The sequence below is a fragment of the Chrysemys picta genome, chromosome 1 (assembly GCF_011386835.1).
Source record: "Chrysemys picta bellii isolate R12L10 chromosome 1, ASM1138683v2, whole genome shotgun sequence".
Classification (NCBI taxonomy): Eukaryota; Metazoa; Chordata; order Testudines; family Emydidae; genus Chrysemys; species Chrysemys picta.
In genome coordinates this window covers 88145638-88168255 of record NC_088791.1, presented here as the reverse complement: position 1 = coordinate 88168255, position 22618 = coordinate 88145638, and the positions used below count along the sequence as shown (strand labels likewise).

General features: G+C 43.0%; 1 protein-coding gene across 2 annotated transcripts in view; it reads right to left on the bottom strand.

The window, feature by feature from the left end:
* Positions 1 to 260: 260 nt before the first annotated feature.
* Positions 261 to 22618, bottom strand: part of LOC101933366 (solute carrier family 23 member 1-like) — an 82689-nt gene continuing 60331 nt past the window's right edge. For both annotated transcript variants that reach the window (XM_065561829.1, XM_005305295.4), the window contains 7 exons: positions 18030 to 18150; positions 16594 to 16750; positions 16057 to 16310; positions 9315 to 9479; positions 6781 to 6889; positions 5859 to 5954; positions 261 to 5033 (listed from right to left, as the gene is read on the bottom strand). In XM_065561829.1, the coding sequence (XP_065417901.1) occupies positions 4768 to 5033; positions 5859 to 5954; positions 6781 to 6889; positions 9315 to 9479; positions 16057 to 16310; positions 16594 to 16750; positions 18030 to 18150 (1168 nt within the window). In that variant the 3' untranslated portion in view covers positions 261 to 4767. The remainder of the gene's footprint in view (positions 5034 to 5858; positions 5955 to 6780; positions 6890 to 9314; positions 9480 to 16056; positions 16311 to 16593; positions 16751 to 18029; positions 18151 to 22618) is intronic.

Genomic DNA, 22618 nt, shown 5'->3' with positions numbered 1-22618 from the left:
CGATTTTAAGAACCCTTTAAGTCGACAAAAATGGCTTCATCGTGTAGACGGGTGCAGGGTTAAATCAATCTAACATTGCTAAATTCGACCTAAACTCGTAGTGTAGACCAGGGCAGAGAAACATATACTGAGATTTTGCTGTGAATTGAAATCTATGCTTATGTACCTCAAGTAATTTGAATCAATAATAGGGAGTGTTATTGACAGAGTTTACAACTGGCAGAATTTGATTTTTTTAAACAATTTTGATGGATAATGTCAATGTTTATTTTTAAAGTATTTTTATTTTTATCAATCAGTTTTCACAGTTGAGGGAAATTATGTGGCATGGCAGACAATTATTTAATGACAATAGAGCTTGAGATCCAAAAAGTTAAAGCTTTATAAACCATTAAAACACAAGTTTTCAACATCACACCAAAAATACAAAGTAAATATCCTTAAATCAAACTCTAATTAGTTCTCAAGCAGCATTTTTCTTACTTTGTCTATCTATACATTTCAGTTATCAATAGAAACATTTTGTTGTTGGTTTTCTTTGTATGGTGAAATTGACATTTACCAATAAAAATCTAATCCTTCCAAATCTAGCTCCAACAAATATAACATCAGAGACTGAAAATGAAAAATTGCCTGATTAAAAATAAAGAAGTCTCCAGAGGTTTTACTCTGAAACAAGAGAGGAGATTTTCAGATAACACACACTAAATACTAATAGGACCAGATGAAATTTTGAAACCCTCTAGCATTCCATACCAAGAGTTTTCTGCCTCTTTTTGAATTCTTTTAAATAAGATCTAGGTTACATTTATTATTTGTAGTGCAGTAGTTCTTTAAAGGCCCAGTCAGGGATCTGGGCCTCATCGTGCTAGGTGTCATACAAACATAACAACAAACAACAACAAAAACAGGTGGATACAACAGACAGAATGGGGAAGATCAAGTTAACAGTGAGACAGTTATGCTAAGTGATACACAATGATCACAGCAGTGTTAATACAATGAAGAGTGACTCTCCTATATCATATTTTCTTTCTATCGGATCTAAATCAAATCTGTACCAGATTTTTCTTTCACATCATGCTATATATAAGCTCATTTAAATTAATGTTGCCCACTTCATGCCTACACTGCACACATAACATGCCTCCCTAAAACACAGTCTTCGAACTCTAGACTTTCAGCTCAATGAATTGTTAGGAAAACAAACTCTCATATCTGCAGTCTCCAAAATTACAAGGAGCCTATATAAACACTGAATCCTTACAGTACATTCCTCATGTTCTGTTTCCATTCTATATGGTTCTATACAGTGATCCCAATTTAAACAATGGCAGTCCTGTAGGAAAACATCTCACACTGAAGCTTCCAAGATGATAGTAGATAGTTTATCTAATATATCAGTCCTGGTCTCCCGCCTTCATGATCTGTAGTACGCCCTTCTGTTCTAGTCTTGGGTTCCCCAAACAACTTTGCCAATGCACCTCAGTTTTGACCTGCAACACCTCTGCTACTCCATCCTGAGCAAAGGCCTTGTGAGATTAATAGATTTTAAGGCCAGAGAGGACCACTGTGATTGACTCCTTTGACCTCCTGTTTAAGACAGGCCATAGGATTTCATTGTATTAATTCATGCGTCAAATTCCAGGGCAGTTTTTTAAAGGAAAACAAACACCCAATTTTGATTTTAAAGTTTCCAGTGGTGCAGAATCTATCACAAACCTTGTTCCAAAGGTTAATTACCCTCATTACTTAAAATTTGTGCCTTATATCTAGTCTGAATTTGTCTAGCTTCAACTTCTAGCCATTGGTTCATATTATATCTTTGTCTGCTAGATTGAAGAGCCCACCATTACCTGATTTGTTCCCCATGGAAACATCTATAGATTGATCAAGACATCCCTTAACCTTCTCTTTCATAAGCTAAATAGATTGAACTCCTTAAATCTTTCAATATAAAAACATGTTTTCGAATCCTTCAATCATTCTTGTGGCTCTTCTGTGAACCTTCTCCAATTTATCAACATCCTTCTTTTAACTGTGGACACCAGAACTGGACACAGTATTCCAGCAGCGGTGGCAGCAGTGCCACATATATAACCTCCCACCTTCCTACTAGAGATTCGCTTGTTTATACATCCAGTGATATTAGCCCTTTTGGCCACAGTCTTTACACTGGGAGCTCATGTTCAGCTGATTCTCTTCCAGGAACCCCAGGTCTGTTCCCAGGATACAGTTCCCATTCTGTAAGTATGGCCTGCCTTCTCTGCTCCTAGTCTAGTTTTGGGTCCCAGTCCTGCAAAGACTTATGCATGTGCTTAACTTTACACACTGTGAGAAGTCCCATTTTTCAACGGGACTACTCACAAAGTTAGACAGATGCATATGTTTTTGCAGGATCAGGGCCAGGCCCAGCTCCAGGGCTTTTGCCACCCCAAGTGGCGGGGGAAAAAAAAAAGGCCACGATCGCGATCGGTGGCAGCTCCACTGCGCTGCTTTCTTCTTCAGCGGCAATTCGGCGGCAGGTCCTTCCCTCCGAGAGGGACAGGGACCCTCCATCAAATTGCCGCTGAAGAGCCTGACATGCCGCCCCTTTCCCTTGGCCACCCCAAGCACCTGTTTGCTCAGCTGGTGCCTGGAGCCAGCCCTGATCAGGGCCTTCGACTGTAAGATCTTCAGGGCAGGGTCTGCCTTTATTTTATGTTTGTGCAGAGCTGAGAACACAGCACTTAAATAATGAATGACGATGTTTATGTGATCTGTACCGTGGGACTTTCATCAAGACTTGTAAAGAAATCTTTTCCATTCACAGTTTGATCTTTATATGCTGCTATTAGGCCCTGCAGTCACTATTGTGTCTCTTTTGTCTGCCCACACTCCTTTCAAAGATCACCAATTCCACGGCCTCCCTAGATTCCCCTAAGCCTTTTGGGGGGTAGGGGTTGCTTTCATGGAACCCAGAAAGTCCAAGCACATGCGTAAGTTTTTGCAGGATTGGGGCCCAAGACTAGACTCCTAAAAGCACCAGAATTTCTCCTCTAACCAGAGAGCAGATACAGCCCCTTGGATGATAATACCAACAAGGAAACCAAGAGGAAATGTACAATCATCTGTAGGTTGCAAACCAAAACACATTTTATGACTCCTTTGTCATAAAATGTTTTGTCAAAACACTTGAAAATCAAACTGAAAGGTTTCATTTCTGTATCACCGACACATTCCGTTCATCTGCTTGACTTTTCAATTCACCCCACAATTTTGAAAAATGTCATTTTTGGTTCGACCAAAACAATTCCTTCCCCCTGCCCTAATTTTTTAAAACTGCTTGGAAACTGAAAAATCTCTTCTTCAGCCAGGTCAGTCACAAGGCCACTTTCTCTAGAGCAGTGTTTCTGAACCTTTTTGATACCAGGGACCAACTTACTGCCTCCTAAACTGTGTCAGGGAGATCTCAGGGACCAGTGTCAGTCCATAGACTTGTTGTTGAGAAACACTGCTCTAAGGGTACGTCTAAGTGTTCGATGTATCGGGGATCGATTTATCGCGTCTCGGCTGGACACAATAAATCAATCCGCTAATCGACGCTTGTACTCCACCTCGGCAGGAGGAGTAAGCAGAGTCGACGGGGGAGCCGCAGCAGTCGACTAGCCACCGTGAGGACGGCCAGGTAAGTCGAACTAAGATACTTCAACTTCAGCTACGTGAATAGCGTAGCTGAAGTTGCGTATCTTAGTTCGAACCCCCCTGCTAGTGTAGCCCAGGCCTAAATCACACACACAAATGGAGCTAACTGCCTTTTTGTTCTTTCTCTGTCCCTTCCTTCATTTTATACTGGAATTTTCTTTCCCAATTCCCTTCTTCTCCTGTCTCTTCCCCATACAGAGACATCATACGACAGAGTTCCCCTTCCTCATGGTAGTACTGAGAGGAGCCCATGTAACACCTGACAGTCCTGGTTAGGGCCCAAGTAGCATATGCACTTTTCTGTCGCTCCCAGTGATCAGCTAGGGATGGAAGGGAGCTGTCACAGCTCCCAAACAGCTGATCAATGGGAGAGGGAAACACTGCTGTGTATATGCTATTCAGAACCTGATCAGGGCTGTCATGGCTCACAAAGAGAAAGTCTGGGGCCGGGCCACCCAGAAGGGGAGCAAGTGGGGCAATTTGCCCCAGGCCCCGCAGGGAGAGTTTTCAGGGGCCCCCATGAGAGTTTTCGGCGGGTCTTCGGCGGCAGGTCCTTCAGTGCTGCCGAACACACCCAGAGTGAGTGAAGGACCCGCTGCCGAAGACTCAGAGCTTCTTCTGCTCCAGGTCTTCGGCGCAAATTTGGTGGCGAGGGCTCCTTCCGCTCCGGGTCTTCGGCAGCAGTTCGGCGGCGGGTCCTTCACTTGCTCCGGGACCTGCCGACGAAGTGCCCTGAAGACCCAGAGCGGAAGGACCCCTGCCGCCGAAGACCCAGGCCCTCTGAATCCTCTGGGTGGCCCTGGTGTGTGTGTGTGTGTGGGGGGGGAACAAGCTCCTTCATAAGTGCTGATGGCCTCTGGCCAGGCTGTTCCCCAGTCAGTATATTTTTTGCTACATCTTGATAAATGGAGGCAGAAAGAGGTGAGGTACTTACTCAAGGTCACATAAGGAGTCAGTGGCAGAGCGGGGAATAGAAAACAAGTTTTATCACCTATTCTCCTGTTCCAACCTCTATCAGGTTGTCTGTAAACATGGTTTTCATGGCACGTGCTTTGCAAATGAGTCCACCTCCTAACCATGGGCTTATATCCTTGTATCAATGTCTAGCTCTGATTCTCTTTCTGAGCTTATTTTGAAACTGTTTTCCTGTTTGAGGCTCTTTGGTTCTTCCTTTCTCTTGGATCCAGATAGCCTTTTGGGGCAAGTTGGGAGGTGCTGAACCCAAGAAGAGGTGCAGAACTTGGTGCCTATCCCAAATGGAAGACCGTAGACTTCCAAAACGCGCGCCTCGTCACACTCCTCCTGGCAGGTCTCTTTCCATGCTAAGAGTCCTCGCTCTTCCTGGCTTCCTACCAAAAGGAAGTGAGAGGAAAGTTACTGAGGAACCATTAACACAGACTTAAGCACATATCTAGCGCAGTTCCCTAATTACACACAGTTCTGGTATCGTACTACTCCCAGCCTAGTCTCTCAGTGCAGTACGATATATTGATACTTTACACTTCACTAGCTCTTCCTATGTTCAAAGCATTCAACAAACATTAACTAACACTATTAGAAGATACTTTTCTTCCTGATACAACAGCATTGTAAGCTGGATTTTCCATTGATTACAATGTGGATCTATCACATGCCATGCATGTTGACTACAGTTAAAATAATCCCTTTTAAAACTAGCCTGAGTGCACATTTCCTCTCCCCATGTCCCCAGCTCCCCCCTTAAGCTTGCTCAAAACAGAACCTTTCTGTTATCAGTAGACATTACAGCCTATCTTGCCAGGGCTTTGCGCACAGTAGGTATTTTTCCTAACATGTCCCACCATTTCCAGTGTAAACCCCTAGTGGGTGTGTGTTACAGGTCCTCCTTTGTGTTGGTGCACAGAGAATATGAGTTGTCACAGCCTCATCGCTGTGGAGGTTTGACTCTTTAGCTCAAGCTGTAGCAGCTCATGCTTTTAACTCTGGAGGTCCCTGGTGTGTCCGGCAAGATGGCAGCCATGATCACACTACCCCCAGCTCTGCCTCAGATGGCTGTCGGCATTTTAAATGCCAGCCACACCTGGCGCCCTACACGAGCACTCCCACCGTTATTCCCACCAGTGGAGCTTAATTGTTGGTGATTACGGTGGGAGACTGCAGGAAGCAGAGCGCTAGACCGCTACAGCTGATCAGACCTGGAATCGTGTTATCAAGGATAAATGCCAGGAATCCACCCACAAACATGCCAGTGGTGAGGAGCACTCGGATCACTTGGTCTAGCTGGAGAATTCCTGAAAGAAAAACAAAACCTCATTATGGGACCCAAAGACACACATTTGACCAACAATAGAACCAACGACAATCTGCCACAAGTCACTCACTCGCCAAGGAGAGACATGCAGCTCAACAGCAGAAAATACCATGCTCTCTCTTCCAAACCAGGGCATGAGATTTTGCTGCTTTACAATTTAAAATAGCTTCATCCTGCTGATAGTTTCATGTGTATGTTTTTAGTCCATGTTACTAATTTATATAATGGCCAGAGCATACAAGGTGACTTACTAATTCATAAAAAGACACTTGTAAGATCTTGGGGGCAGACACATTAACTGCAACAGACACAATGTGTGGGCTAACAGTTCAAGGACAAGAAAGGGACTAGAGTCACCCTCTTGTAATCAGCAAGAGGTTCTGGCCCTTTGTTTTTCCAAAGGCAGTATTTTACAGCAGGGAGATAGCCACAAGGATGTTCCAAAGACAGAGATTCCAATCAGAATTCAGCCATGATAATAAGCCAGTTCTTCCTCTTACTAATTGCTTCTCACACTGGAGTATTCCAAAAGGAATGGGAGCCATGGATTCCTTGCATTGCAAAGTCTGTATTTGTTAACATGTATTCATTTAGCAGTGAGAGATTGCTACATCTTAAAGATTCCTTACAATGAAAGTGCTACAGCAGCACATCCAGAAGGCAGGATTGCCAGCTGCTAGGCAACTTTCATGGGTTTAACCCATAACATTTGTAGGCTGCGTTTCAGGTGACTTCTCTGTATCAGTATTGACTTTAGTTTCATATTTGGGAGAATGGTCCCAATAAATGAGGATGCTCATTTTTACCTGTTTCTAGCACTTGAGAATTTTTGTTTACCCAGTTGGGAATTGCCAGACCCGCATATATAGAAAATCCAAAGATAAACAGGTTTCTTGAGGAGTTCATGTCCACATACTGTACAGAAAGATTACATATGTTAATACATACTGCTCAAGACGATCAAAATCTATAAACTGCTTGGACCTGCTGATGAATCCTTGTACCCGCATACACATATGCAGTGACAGTTACTAGGGGCAGAATTTCATACGCTATTGCAGAAACAGCTGTTTAAAGTAGAACTGAAATTAACAAATGTATACAGAAATACACTGATATACACAGAGCCATGTCATCAGCTGGCATTTATTAGTACTGAATCAGAACTCTAGGGCTGGAAGGGACCTTGGGAAGTCATCAAGTCTAGTCCCCTGTGCTGAGGCAGGACCAAGTAAACCTAGACCATCCCTGACAGGCATTTGTCTAGCCTGTTAAAACCTCCAGTAATGGGGATTCCATAACCCCCCTTGGTAACCTATTCCAGTGCTTAACGACCCTTAGAGTTAGAAAGTTTTTCCTAATATCTAACCTGAATGTCCCTTGCAGCTGATTAAGTCCATTACCGCTTGTACTCCCTTCAGTGGACATGGAGAACAATTTATCACTGTCCTCTTTATAACAGCCCTTAACGTATTTGAAGGTTGTTATCAGGGCCCCCCTCAATCTTTGTTCCTCAAGACTAAAGATGTCCAGTTTTTTTGTTTTGGGTTTTTTAGTCTTTCCTCATAGGTTAGGTTTTCTAAACCTTTTATCATTTTTGTTGCTCTCCTCTAGACTCTTTCCAGTTGGTCCACGTCTTTCCTAAAGTGTGGCACCCAGAATTGGACACTGCTCCAGCTAAGGCCTCACCTGTGCTGAGTAGAGCAGGGCTGTTATCTCCCTTGTCTTACGTACAACACTCCTGTTACTACAGTGCAGAATGATATTAAACTTTTTAGTAACTACACCACATTGTTGACTCATATTCAATTTGTAATCCACTGTAACCCCCAGACTGTTCTCAGCAGGACTACCACTTAGCCAGTTATTCCTCATTCTGTAGCTGTCCATTTGATTTTTCCTTCCTAAGTGAAGTACTTTGCATTTGTCTTTATTTAATTTCATCTTGTTGATTTCTGACCAATTCTCCAATTTGTGTAGGTTGTTTTGAATTCTAATCCTGTCCTCCAAAGTGCTTGCAACGATGCTGAGCTTGGTGTCACCTGCAAGTTTTATAAGCACACTCTCCATTCCGTTGTCCAAGTCATTAATGAAAATACTGACTAGTATTGGACCCAGGATTGACCGCTGTGGGAACCCAGCTAGATACATCCTCCCAGGTCAACAGCAAACCATTGATAGCTATTGTTTGAGTATAGTCTTTCAAGTGGTGGTGCACCCACTTTATAGTAGTTTCATCTAGAGCACTTTTCCCTAGTTTGCTTATGAGAATGTCAGGTGGGACAGTACCAAAAGCCTTACTAGCATCAGGATATATGATTCCAGTGGAACTAATGGAGTTAACCAGAAAAAAAAACAGGTCAAGACAGCAGCAATCCAGACTTCCCTCCTCCCTACACCAATGTGCTTCAAATCAACCAGTCAGGAAAGACTGCCTCTGGGGTGACAGTAGGGATCACCAGTAGTGTAACCATGCCACTGTAACTTTGACATCACTGGCCAATTAGGCCTGGTCTTCACTAAGCCCCCACTTCGGACTAAGGGTACATCTTCACTTACCGGAGGGTCCGGCGGCAGGCAATCGATGTTCTGGGATCGATTTATCGCGTCTGGTTAAGACGCGATAAATCGATCCCGGATTGATCCCGGAAGTGCTCGCCGTCGACGCCGGTACTCCAGCTCGGCGAGAGGAGTACGCGGCATCGACGGGGGAGCCTCCCTGCCGCGTCTGGACCCGGGGTAAGTTCGGACTAAGGTACTTCGAATTCAGCTACGTTATTAACGTAGCTGAATTTGCGTACCTTATGCCTGGTCTTCACTAAGCCCCCACTTCGAACTTAATAACGTTAATAACATAGCTGAATTCGAAGTACCTTAGTCTGAACTTACCGCGGGTCCAGACGCGGCAGGGAGGCTCCCCCATCGATGCCGCGTACTCCTCTCGCCGAGCTGGAGTACCGGCGTCGACGGCGAGCACTTCCGGGATCGATTTATCGCGTCTTAACCAGACGCGATAAATCGATCCCAGAACATCGATTGCTGCCGGACCCTCCGGTAAGTGAAGACGTATCCTTAAGTAGTACTGCAGTCCCACAACAAGTTAACCAGGGGACTCAGTTTCTGGTGACTCCACTACAGTTGAGCCTTCTTCTGGTCCATTCATTGGCCTCTTTGATGAAATTGCCAACATGACTGCTAACTAGTGTGAATTACAGCAGTGGTTTTTGTGATGAGGCACTTGTCTCAGTAAACAACTGCACTGAACGGGAACCTGACTGCAGACCAAAACTCTCTCTCAAGAGTATTTGGTCTTGTAAATTAAATCCTTTGAGGCCGTTACCTGCAAATTGGAAACTCCCACAGCAGTGATGATTCCAAACATCACAAGGAGCAGTCCTCCAATCAGGGGTGTTGGTATGCTGGCAAACACAGCGCCGATCTTCCCAAACATGCCTATCACAAGCAACACGCAGCCACCAGCAACGATCACTATTCTACTTCCTACCTGTGTCAAGAGGGACAGCACAGAATCACTGTAAAAAGTACACCGAACTGGAGGATGGAAGGCTGTAGAGATTGCATAATCTGACCATGCCCAGATTTACAAATTAGATTAGATCGTTCAATATCAGGTTAAATTCCAGGACTCAAACTGCAGCCTGAGAGGTTTTTACTGACATAGCCACCTCACAGGATCTGGTACACAAACTGCACGGTAATTGCAGATTTATAAAGAATACTGTATAATTAACACAACCTGGACTGAGAACAATCATGGATTTACCTTGTTGCATGAGATCCTTTAGCCTGGAAATAGCCTACCACCGTCAGCCACTCTATCATGTAATAACAGTGAACCGTTACTGTTAGTTTGGGGCCATGCACAAAAAGATAATAAATAAATTACAGTGTTAATGACTTTTGCTGGAGGCTTTGCTATGACACCACTCTAAAAACTCCAAGGGCCAACTGGAACTTACGTTGTAACTGTTTATTTGTTTTTGTTTTTTTTTGAGTCTAGTTTCACATGAGCACAGAGCGATGCTTACGAATTGCTTCCAAACTTGGCGGCCAACTCTCCTCGCACTGAAGTTAATGGCCTTTGGAGAGCCGTGTTTGGACGCTGGAGAGAGTGTCTGCTTTGATCTCTCTCTTTCAATGAGAGATTGAGCATTTGTTAAAGAAAACTGGGTAGGTACTTTGGTTTGTCCATATACACCATAACCCAGATATATTAAGTGAGGAAGCAAGATTTCTCTCACTTTTCACTGGATAAAGCCAGGGAGATTCCTAGTCAGGCAATGCACCAAGCACTAAGAGTTTCTCCTCTCACGCATATCTGGCAAAGTATGTGAATAAGAAAGAAAAACAGAAACTGTGGAACAAACTTTAAAGATGTTCAGGAGAAGTGAATGGTTATGTAAATTAAGGGAGAAAGACTACCAAACCCTTGTTGGACCTTCAACTAAAAGTAGCATGTTGCTTCATGGAAAGTTTTAGAGAACCACACTAAGATGTGAAATGTTCATGTTTTAAGCAGAGGAATTATATAATCCTTGTTGACATTTTAAAATTAAATGAATCATTTTACTCCTCCCCTACTAATATGTGAAGAATTTCATGTTTCAGACAAGAGGGTTTTTTGGCTAATGATGTCGGCAAAACCAGTTTCAGGAACTATTATTGTCCCTTTTCAAACACCTTTTGGTGTGTGAGATATTAGTAAATCCATTCTGGGGAGGTGGTGATACAGTGTTTCAAAATAAAGCAATCCATATTTTTCTGTTCATCTTTCAATCTGATTTTTCTGTCCCCTGGTTTTAAGGCCGCAGTATTCTTTCCATTTAAAAACAAAAAAACACAAATCTATCTAAGTAAAGGCCCAAATAATTATTTATACTAGATGTGACACTGACAGACCAGCCAAGCCAACCTGTCTATGATCCATAACAACTTAACAGGAGGCCTTACAATTGTAATCAAGACAATCCACTTATGTATGGGTATCAAAGAAATGTTAATTAGGGTAGCAAGCCCCAACTCATTCACTTTGTATTGATAAGAATCCAAGGGTAGATGCTAAGTGTATACGTTTGTGTTTACCTATATCTTGTTAGAAGTATAACAATGTAAGCAATGTTTAACAATGTTAAGTCCCTTTCATATCTTAATTATATATGTGACTGTGTCCAAGTAACCTTAAGATCAAAGATGTGTAATACTGCAGGAAACTAATAATATCATCTACATTGTCTTCAGCTTAACTGGTTTCAGAGTAGCAGCCGTGTTAGTCTGTATCCGCAAAAAGAACAGGAGTACTTGTGGCACCTTAGAGACTAACAAATTTATTTGAGCATAAGCTTTCATGGGCTACAGCCCACTGCATTGGATGCATAGACTGGAACATACAGCAAGAAGATATTTATACATACAGAGAACATGAAAAGGTGGAAGTAGCCATACCAACTGTAAAAGGCCAATCAATTGAGATGAGCTATCATCAGCAGGAGAAAACAAACAAAAACTTTTGAAGTGATAATCGAGATGACCCATAGAAGGTGTGAGGACACACCTGTCATAACTATAAAGGGAAAGGTAACAGCCCTCCTGTGTACAATACTATAAAATCCCTCCTGGCCAGAGACTCCAAAATCCTTTTACCTGTAAAGGGTTAAGAAGCTCAGGTAACCTGGCTGACATCTGACCCAAAGGACCAATAGGGGGACAAGATACTTTCAAATCTTGGTGGGGGGAAGGTTTTTTTTTGTGCTCTTTGTCTTGGGGAGAGTTCGCTCTTGAAACTAAGAGGGACCAGACATCAATCCAGGCTCTCAAAATCTTTCTGAACAAGTCTCTCATATTTCAGACTTGTAAGTACAGCCAGGCAAGGCGTGTTAGTTTTATCTTTGTTTTCTCAACTTGTAAATGTACCTTTTACTAGGGTGTTTACCTCTGTTTGCTGTAACTTTGAACCTAAGGCTAGAGGGGGATCCTCTGGGCTCTTTAAGTCTGATTACCCTGTAAAGTTATTTTCCATCCTGATTTTACAGAGATGATTTTTACCTTTTTCTTTAATTAAAAGCCTTCTTTTTAAGAACCGGATTGATTTTTCCTTGTTTTAAGATCCAAGGGGTTTGGATCTGTATTCACAAGGGAATTGGTGAAGAGTCTCTCAAGGCTACCCAGGGAAGGGAATTAGCACATTGGGAGTGGTGGCAGTGGACCAGATCTAAGCTGGTAGTTAAGCTTAGAAGTTTTCACGCAGGCTGTACCCTACATCTGTACCCTAGAGTTCAGAGTGGGGAAGGAGCCTTGACAACACCATACAACATAAACACAAACCCAGGAACCTATCCTTGCAATAAAGCCCGATGCCAACTCTGTCCACATATCTATTCAAGTGACACCATCATAGGACCTAATCACATCAGCCACGCCATCAGGGGCTTGTTCACCTGCACATCTACCAATGTGATATATGCCATCATGTGCCAGCAATGCCCCTCTGCCATATACATTGGCCAAACCGGACAGTCTCTAAGCAAAAGAATAAATGGACACAAATCTGACATCAGGAATCATAACATTCAAAAACCAGTGGGAGAACACTTCAACCTCTCTAACCATTCAGTGACAGACTTGAAGGTGGCAATTTTGCAACAAAAAAACTTCAAAACAGACTCCAAAGAGAGACTGCTGAACATGAATTAATATGCAAATTAGATATAATTAACTTAGGTTTGAACAGAGACTGGGAATGGTTGGGTCATTACACTAATTGAATCTATTTCCTCATGTTAAGTATCCTCACACTCTCTATGGGTCATCTCGATTATCACTTCAAAAGTTTTTTTTTCTCCTGCTGATGATAGCTCAATTGATTGGTCTCTTACAGTTGGTATGGCTACTTCCACCTTTTCATGTTCTCTGTATGTATAAATATCTTCTTGCTGTATGTTCCAGTCTATGCATCCGAAGAAGTGGGCTGTAGCCCATGAAAGCTTATGTTCAAATAAATTTGTTAGTCTCTAAGGTGCCACAAGTACTCCTGTTCTTTCAGCTTAACTATCAATGCTATAGTGAAGTACTGGCTAATTGCCTTATGTGAATGAATGCAACTAGTTTACCTGTGTATGCATAGGAAATAGGAGATTAGCTTCAAAGCAAAGAGCTGTATTGTCTATTTTTTCTCAGGGGAAGGCCCTGCTTTGCTTTGACAATTTCTGTGAGGAGTTTTGTCAGCCTGCTTAGAAGAGCTATAAAGGAAAGCTTTGAGCCTGATCCTTTCATCTGTAATCTGCTTAAACTTTTAACAGGGAAAGTCGTAAGACAGAGATCTTCGCAATTATTATTTGGAATAGCCTGGAAAATGCATGGAAGGACTCTAGCCAGACTAACAGACTCTACATCTGGGCTGCTTATTGACTATAAACCTTTAAATTGATTCCAGAAAGACTATTACAAATGAATAGCCTCACCATCTCTCCTATGAAACAGACCTAAGGACTGTACACATATTTGTATGTATGTTGATCTTTTAACCATTTACAACTCTCTTCTTTCTTTTTCCTTTTATTATTAAACCTTTAGTTTTTAGTTACTAAAGGATTGGCATCAGCGTGATTATTGGGTAAGACCTGAGACTCATATTGACCTGGGGATAAATGTCCGGTCCTTTGGGATTGCTGAACCTCACATATGGTGAATCAGGTTTTCAGTAACCCTTCACTACAGGCGAGTCTCATCTTATGCGGGGGTTCCGTTCTGCGGTTAGCGCGTAAAGCGAAAACCGCGTATAATCAAAATTACATTGAGTTGAATGGTGGGCGGAATGTACACTACATGTACAGTATTAAAATTGTTATTTTTCTCTTTTTTTTTGTTTTTGCCAACCGCTTAAAGCTGAAATCGCACATGTTAAATGCTCGTAAGATGCAACAGACCTGTATATTACTTGGCTGTCTAGGTGGGAACCAAGGGATGGGATGCCTAAAGGGGACTGTTTACACCCTCTTGTTACCCAGTGTGCTACTGCAGAAGCTGTATTGTTACTAGCTTGGTGAATCCAAGTATAGAATAATCTACCAGTTTTAGGAACTGCCTGCCCTATTTCTTGCAGTCTGCCCTGAGTGAGGCACTCAGTCTGGCCCATCCACACACCCCAGTCACACTAGGATTATGGTGAAGCCTAATATTTTTAATATACTTAGGTGACATATTATACCGTGTATGAAGCTGACACCAAGGTCAACAATCTACTTCACTGGTGCCATGAGTTTGAGTGCTTGATTCCAAAGCCTGTTAACAGTCTGTTTCAATAGTGTCAGGGAAAGAAAAGAAAGCCCAATTATCTTGCTGAAGTGAATATTTTAATGGGGTGAAAACATGTCTAGTTTACTGTTTGTTTGCAAGGTGATTCTGAAGTCTTCATCAAGACTCTGAAATCCTATTTATGCTTTACAAGAAATATGGCTTGACACTGATGTCTTGTTTCTATATTGATTACTGAAAGATGTATTTCCTGTGAAATGATAAACACATAAAAACCAAAATTCAAAATATGCTTTAAGGGCCAGCTCCAACTCCCACAGACATCAATAGAGCTTTTCTACTGACTTCATAAAGATTTGGATCAGGCTCGAAATTAAAGGGGTCCCCAAATTTGTGAAACTGACTAACCTTACAAGAAATGGGATCCCAAAGGAAATTTCTGCCCTAACTCAGAAGGGCTGACATCACTGCACTGAAGCTAGATCATGGTTATGAAGAGAGGGAAAGTGGGCTACTTGATAATATTTTGAGTGTATTTTATATATTTTCAAATATGTTCATATCCCATATATAAGACGCATGCACAAATCACACATTTAATGAATCATTTAGCCAGTTCATAGGAAACATCACTGCATTGACCATCTAGTAACAGTGTACACTGGGATACAGAGCAGACTGCTTCCATGCATGTGCCCACATATCAGCTATGCTGAAAAGAACCAGCAGCTGGTATCTGTGGAAATGACGATTCTTCATGGGGTTTATAAAATGCAGTGAAATAAACTAGTTTGTTACTGGCCAACTTCTGCCTCTACTTCCCCTATGCAGCTCCCCTGACAGCATTACATAATTTGTTCGTGAATGATTTAAGAGTGGTCACCACAGCCAGAGTTTTCTGATTGGCTGTCAGATGTATTAATCCCATAATATTCTGAAACTTTTCATAATATTCTGAATAACTCAGAGCTGACCGCTAAAGTGAAATATATCCACACAAATGAGTTTAAGAATGCAGTGTAGTTATAGCTGTGATGGTCCAAGGTGACACTTGGAGTACTTTTCCCTGACCTGAAGAAAAGCTCTGTGTAAGCTTGTCTCTCTCACCAGCAGAAGTTGGTCCAATAAAAGATATTACCTCACCCACCTTGTCACTCTATAAGAATGGGAGTAAAACAATTCAGAAAATAGTGCCAGTTCAAAATGATTAAAAATGCTTAACCTTATGGCTTGACATTTGTAGTTATCAAGAAGTGTGCCACCTTTAATATCCCTGTCATTGCTTAGTTCTAAGTATCATGGAACATGAGCAGTTTTTAAAGACTATATATTGCTTATTTCCATTTTTTCCACAATACTTTTGTTGAATTTGGCTCTCAGGGAAAGTCCCAGATTGCCAGCCTCACAGCATGAAGGCCTCTCTTTATCCCCAGAAGAAGTGCAGAGCAGATAATCACCATGTATGCATCTCATGTACCATCCCCAGCAACATGCCTCCCCCAAACTGGAGCAACCCCCTGCCTCTAGGAATGGAACAATAGTTCAGGTCACGTGGCCCATTTGAGCCTTAATCTCCCTGAGAGCCAATTAGAAATGAATGTGGTAGTGTTTTTTGTGATGAGGACATTTGTACTTGAGATGGACTGAGATCACTTCATAGACCCAGCAGTAAGACATGTTGTAAATGTGTGTAATATATTTATTAAAACCACAAGTATAGCCACCCTTTGAAAACTATTGCATTTTTCCATACCGGTGACCTAACCTGGCGCAGCATCGCTGTGGGCTGGTGGCACTGCAGTAAATCTTACCCGGGTGATTCCCAGCGCTCCAACGTTCTCACTGTAAGAAGTGGTGCCATTCCCTGTTCCCCACGCCCCAGCCAGAAGACAGCCAATTCCCTCAACTCCAATTCCACGGTTGATAGCATGCTTCGGAGGGGGCGGGGCACCAGACAATCGGGCGCAGGCATAGTAATCGCCTACTGACTCCACCATAGAGGAAATCACTCCAGCTATGATGCCAAATATCCCAGCCAAACTGATTGTTGGAACTCCCCATTGGCCTGCAAATTAAAAAAAAAAAAAAAAAAAAAAAAAAAGAGTCAGATCACTGGGGCTAGTTTTGCTGTAAAATCCATTCAAGTAAATCACTAGTGACTTTTCTAAGTGTGGGCCCATGCTTCTAGGCCAGCCCTCCCTGAGCTTTACCATTTGGGTTCCACAGTGTCCTCATTTTCCACTATCATTCAAGATCCTTAAAAGCAAAAAGCATACACACAAAGCAACACTGGGAAAAACAATGAGAAGGAACAGTAAATAATCCGCAACATGCTACTACAACTATACCTGGGTATGGGAACCGGAACCAGGGTGCTTCGGACAGAACATCTCCTTTGATGTCAGTCCGAGCCAGATAGCCATAAACTGCAGAGTCCGAGGGGAAGGCATTGGAAACAGTGAGTGCAAAACATATCAGCCAAGTAATGGCGAGGCCAAGAAGAACCTAGACAGTCACATAAAGTGCATTCTGATTAACGGCCATCCTCATTTTCTTTATAGAAGTACTCTGCCTCCCGGAGCACAGACAAACAAGGCCCCCATTGCATTCTGAAAGCGTATTCTCTTTTTTGTTCCCTCATTTGCTTGTTCATTCAATAAGATGAAGGTGACATGGCAGAGTGTCGTTCCCCCCCCCCCCCCCTTGCAGGTTTTTGTCTGGTTTAGAAGCTTCACTGGAGCAGTGGCTCTCAACCTTTCCAGACTACGGTAGCTGATTTGTCTTGCGTACTCCCAAGTTTCACCTCACTTAAAAACTACTTGTTTACAAAATCAGACATAAAAATACAAAAGTGTTGCAGCCACACTATTACTGACAAATTGCTGACTTTCTCATTTTTACCATCTAATTATAAAATAAATCAATTGGAATATAAATATTGTCCTTACATTTCAAGTGTATAGTATTGAGAGCAATATAAACAAGTCATTGTCTGTATGAAATTTTAGTTTGCACTGATTTAGCTAGTGCTTTTTATGTAGCCTGTTGTAAAACTAGGCAAATATCTAGATGAGTTGATGTACCCCTTGGAAGACCTCCACGTACCCCCAGGGGTACATTAACCCCAGGTTGAGAACCACTGCACCTGTTATCCAGAAAGTTTTATTGGAAGCAGCTGTGAATATTGACAAGCGATTACTAGCCAGGCTTACCATCTTCAGCTTGGAACAGACTCCCAGAATCCTTAGCTACACTGCAGTGCATTACATCATTACTCAGACTTGGTAAAAACATCAGTCTTGTGAGCACGGTCATGGCAATGAACTGCTGCTGACTATTGTTTTAGAAAGAAATAGAACTGTCCTTGGTTTGTGGTACAGACCAGTTGGGATCATCAGTTACTGGTAAGGGTCAGTGTCCACAGTATGGTGACCAGATATCCTGAGTCAAGAAGTAGGAAGCACCTATTTTCACTATGTGTGGTTGCAAAGATGGCCCTATCTTTGGGCACTTACACAGCCAGGATAAAAACACCTGCGCTTTGGGGGAATTCTACCACAAAAATGAGTTTCTAACAGACTAAACCAAATACAAAACATAGTAGGAACCTAACTGTGAAGCTCTTACTCCCAATGGGGAGCAGTTACTCACCCAAGTAATCTCACTGACTCCAGTGGAAGTGAATGGGAATAGGATTATTTGGGTGTCTAAACTGTACATCATTTAGTCCAGTTCTCGTAAAAGTGGATCATCTGGTCACCCAAGTCCAAAAATGATAACTCACAGGGAAGATCTGGAAGAGGTAGACCTTAGAGAAGTGGCACTTCCTGGATCCTTGGTAAGATGGCAGTGGCACAGGCACATTTTTCAGGTACTGAGAGAACAGAACTATGAAGAAAATGGTCCTGGAATGAGACAAGAAAAAGAGAGAGATTATCTGGGCAAAAGAACAACTGCTTCATTCACTTTATCCCACTCGGAGGACCCGACTTTCAGAAATTCTGAGCATCTTCAGCTCCAACTGATTTCAAAGCACCTCTGACAATAAGGCTCTAAGCGTATGTCTGCACTGGAGCTCAAACTGTGTCAATCCCAGCTCAAGAAGACACTGAGCCATTTGAGCGAGCACACTAAAAACAGATGTGTAGTGCTGCAGTGGTGTGAGCAGTGGGAGAGGCTAGCTGCCTGAATACATACCTAGGATCTCAGACAGGATCTTGCGTGAGGTGGCTAGCCCCTCCCACCGCTGCACCACCATGACTACACTTCTATTTTTAGCATGGATATGTCACCTTGAGATGTAATTTATACCATCCACCCCTAGTGTGGACATACTCTTAGTGTCATGGGAAGACACATACCAAAGTTGAGATTGAAACAAGCCTTTGGTTATATTTTAAATATGGTTTTGTTGAGGGCTTTTTTTCCATTCTGATTTTTTTTGCCTCAAAAACCAGCCAAACATAATTACATACTATGAACCACTGAGTATGACACATCTACCAGAAGCTTAAATGTGATGTTGAATAGAATAGAGGCAGAATAGAGAGATCAGTTATGTCCAGGCAGGCTGTATAGGAAACTATTCTTGGGCGCCACTATTTTCACTATTAGTTTCATGATTTAAAGTTTATTCAATGTCAATTTTTTTTAAATGGCAAAGTGAACCCATATGGAAAGGAGAAAAGGATCAGTCAAGAGAGAAATCTCAGGCTTTCAGTTTCCCACCACATGCAGGTATGGCCCACTTCTGACATCACATCCAGATGGTCCAATAATACCTGTTCAAGTTCTTGTTTTGAAAGAAACACAAGAATGAAAACCAAGTGTCCGTATGCTCTACCCAGTTACCGTTTTTCTTCAGCGAGTGAGTTTAGTTTGATTTCCCATTTTTAGGTCTATATTTGTGACTACTGAATGGGGTCTGCCCATTTATAGATGTTTTCTGCGGTGTGACCTGCACTGCTGGATTTATGTAGCTAATTCTCCAATGGGGCATACAACCCTGCAGGCCATAGCTCTCCCAATTAGATGAGAATGAACAAACAAAGATATTTATCAAACAGATGCTGAGCAGATGGGATACGCTGGTAGACAGATGAAAACATTCTGTTACTATGTGTTAGTTAAACCTTTGAAGAGTCATGCAGTTTTTTATACCCAAATGTAATGTATTTAAAATTAAGGGATTATTCTAGATAGGAATCGGTGGGGAGTTGATAACATTACCTGGCCCCAGCACTACCACCTGCTGCAGTTGAATTATTGAGGTGCTATTAGGACCTGCAGCTGTGATGCAGCAGCATCAAATGCTGGCCTGGAAAGGAATAGCCAAAGGGACAGTAGCTTAAGCTGCGGCAGGGGCTCAGATGATGGTGGAGGAAGAGGCAGTTGAGACAAGCTGTTGGAGAAGAAGAAAAATCTAGCTACTGAGTTAGCAGATGAACTGGAGCTCGGTAGGAGATGAGGTGATAAAATAAGAGAACAGGAGAATAGAAGTAGGGGATTTGGAAATGAGAAGAAGTAAAACTAGGAGAGGTTTCTCAAGTCAGTAGAAGCAGAAAAAAATTGAACTGGGTAAGCGAGTGCCACTCTTAGAAATGGGAAGTAGTGGGAAATAAAATCTACAGCCGTACTGGAGAGAGTGACTCAAGGGAAAGAACTGAAAGGAAATATAACTGGTGGAACAGGGAATTGATCAGAAGCTGTGTTAGATTAAAAAGATCCTGAAAACAGTACACGAGAAGCCCACCCACAAAGGAGCTAAAGTAAATGAACAGAGAGAAGGACTGTTTGAACATCTATTGAAGGAACAGAGGTCAAAGGCACCTACTGGACAAGTGAGGGCTACTAGGTGAAGAAACCCCTCTTGTAGAAAAACTCAGCGAAGAGAGGGACAGCCCCAGGAACATTGAATCTAAGGAGCACTTCAAGCCAAAGAGACACAAAGGATAGGACAGCAGGAGTGGAGCTGGACTTAGAACCAAGGAGAGGATAAGTTGATTCTTTGCTGAAATGACACAGTATATTAAGTAATTTCCTTTATTCTTGGTAATAACAATGCATTTGTTATTAACTGCACAAAGGAAGAGTAGCGTGTACAAGCTTGCAAAGCTTAATGTGTTGGTAACTTATAGTTTATTAATATAAGAAGTCAGTACTCAGTAATATTCTATATTATTTATGCTTCTGCTATAATCTTTGTGTTTTCCCTTATAAAGTTCTAAAAATTCAAAATTCTCTCTTTTGTCTTGGTTTGCCTCCACACAGTTGGCACAGCCTAGTTTAGTCTGGGTCACTGCAATAAATGTAATAATGTTCTAAGCACTATGAAGTGCGCGGATGTAATGAGATGAAGAGGTTTTCTAAGAGATAAAACGTGTAGAGAAAACACTCAAGATAAGGAAGATATTTAAAGCACATATAGGAACCACTATACTTGTTACCATACAGAAATATGCCATGACACAGTCAGAGCATTGAATAACTGGTTAGGCATGAAAAGCTCTCACAGACAGTGGTTTCTTTTTCCCAATTTCTAAAGCTACAGAACCCAACATATCTGCCCTTTTGTTCATGGACTTCTTTTGTGCACTTGAACCAATGAAGATTGCTGGCAGGTTTATGAATTGTTTGAAAAATGGTATTTTAGGTGGGGCTGGTAGTACTTCCTGTTAAGGTTACCCAACACCTCCTATTATTAGACTGGCCAAGTTTTATAAGCAACTGAAAACAACCTACAGTCATTCAGGCTGAAGTTTTGCATGATGGTTGTCAGACTCAGGATGCCTATGTTTGAAAAATTTCAGCCAAAACAGATCAGCCATTTCCAAGAATGAGGCTAGGGAAACTTAAGTTGTTTTACCCATAGTAAAAAGTTCTGAAGACCTTTTCTTTGAACAACTCTAGCACAACCATGCTTTGGAGCAGGGACTTGAAATTTGGCCTTTGGGTCAGGAATGTGCCTTTTGCCGTCCTGTGAAAATCTACCCAAATGTAGCCAAGTTATTAGCCTTTGGGGGGAAAAGATTACAGTCTGCATATGCTCATTAGAAAGTTATTTGATTATATCCTCACTGAGCATGCTCCAGCCTCTCTCAGCTCTTAGTGCTGACCCAACAGCATATACACCATTCCCACAGAGCAGGCTTTCACCTAGGCATACAGGGACAAAGATAGACTTGTCCTGAAAGGATGCTCCCAGCTGCTCTGGGCCAGGGTGAAACTGGGCACCAGATTGGAGAGAAGGGAGCCTTGTCTCTCCTGTACTCTCAGTGATCCCACCCCCCACCGGCATTCAGGCACTGTGGAGGAGGAAGCCATCTGATGCGATTGTAGAGGGGACAAGAGCCATACCTGGGGGCAGAAGTGAAAGTAAGCGGGTACGGTCCGGTACAGCATACTTGCAAGAGCCGGTACGGTGTGCCAGACCCGACCGGCTTCCCCAGGCTGGAGATTTAAAGGGCCCGGGGCTCCCTGCAGCAGCCGTAGCCCCTGGCCCTTTAAATCCCCATGGGAGCCCTGCTGCCACTACTCCAGGGCTCCGGTAGCTGGGCTCAGGCGGCTATTTAAAGGGCCCGGGGCTCCTGCCACTGCGGGGAGCTCTGGCCCTTTAAAGCACCACCCGAGCCCTGCTGCCGCTACCCCGGGGCTCCGGTAGCGGGGCTCCAACGGCGATTTAAAGGGCCCAGAGCTCTGCTGCGGTAGCAGCGGCCAGAGCCCCGGGCCCTTTAAATTGCCCCTGAGCCTCTGCAGCTGATAGCTCTGGGAGTGATTTAAAGGCCCCGGGGCTCGCAGCCACAGCCGGAGCCCCAGGGCCTTTAAATCTTGATTTAAAGGCCTGCCTCTTCTGGTTGAGGCCATGTCTCTGCCCAGGACTCTGGCGTACTGGTAAGTCCTTTAACTTACTTTCACCCCTGCCTGGGGGGAGGGAAAGGAGTAGATTGGGACAAGGGGGTCTAGTGAGACTGACACTAGGGGGTGGTTGGTAGACTGGGAGCCAGTTAGGGAAACAGAGGAAGGAATAGGAGCTAGTTGGCTTGGAGGAAGGGGCAGGAAGACCAAAAAGAAACTAGGAATTGGAGGGAGGTTGGGATTGGCAGGACAAGGAGACTGGGGCTAGGAATGTGGTGGAGGGAACTGGGGTGGCAGGGGAGGGAACGGGACAGATCTAACAAGGATCTGGGCTGTGCAGGGAGAACTAGGACTGGCTGGACAAAGACTGGGACAAGGATGGGGAGGAGGTATGGGCAGGACAGACTGGATGAGGACCCTGGGGAGATAAACTAGGACAGAGCCAGTCTGTGCACATGAGGGAGAGAGACAAAGAGCCAGGAGTGAGGGGACTAAGACTAGCTAGGCAAGGAGTCTGGG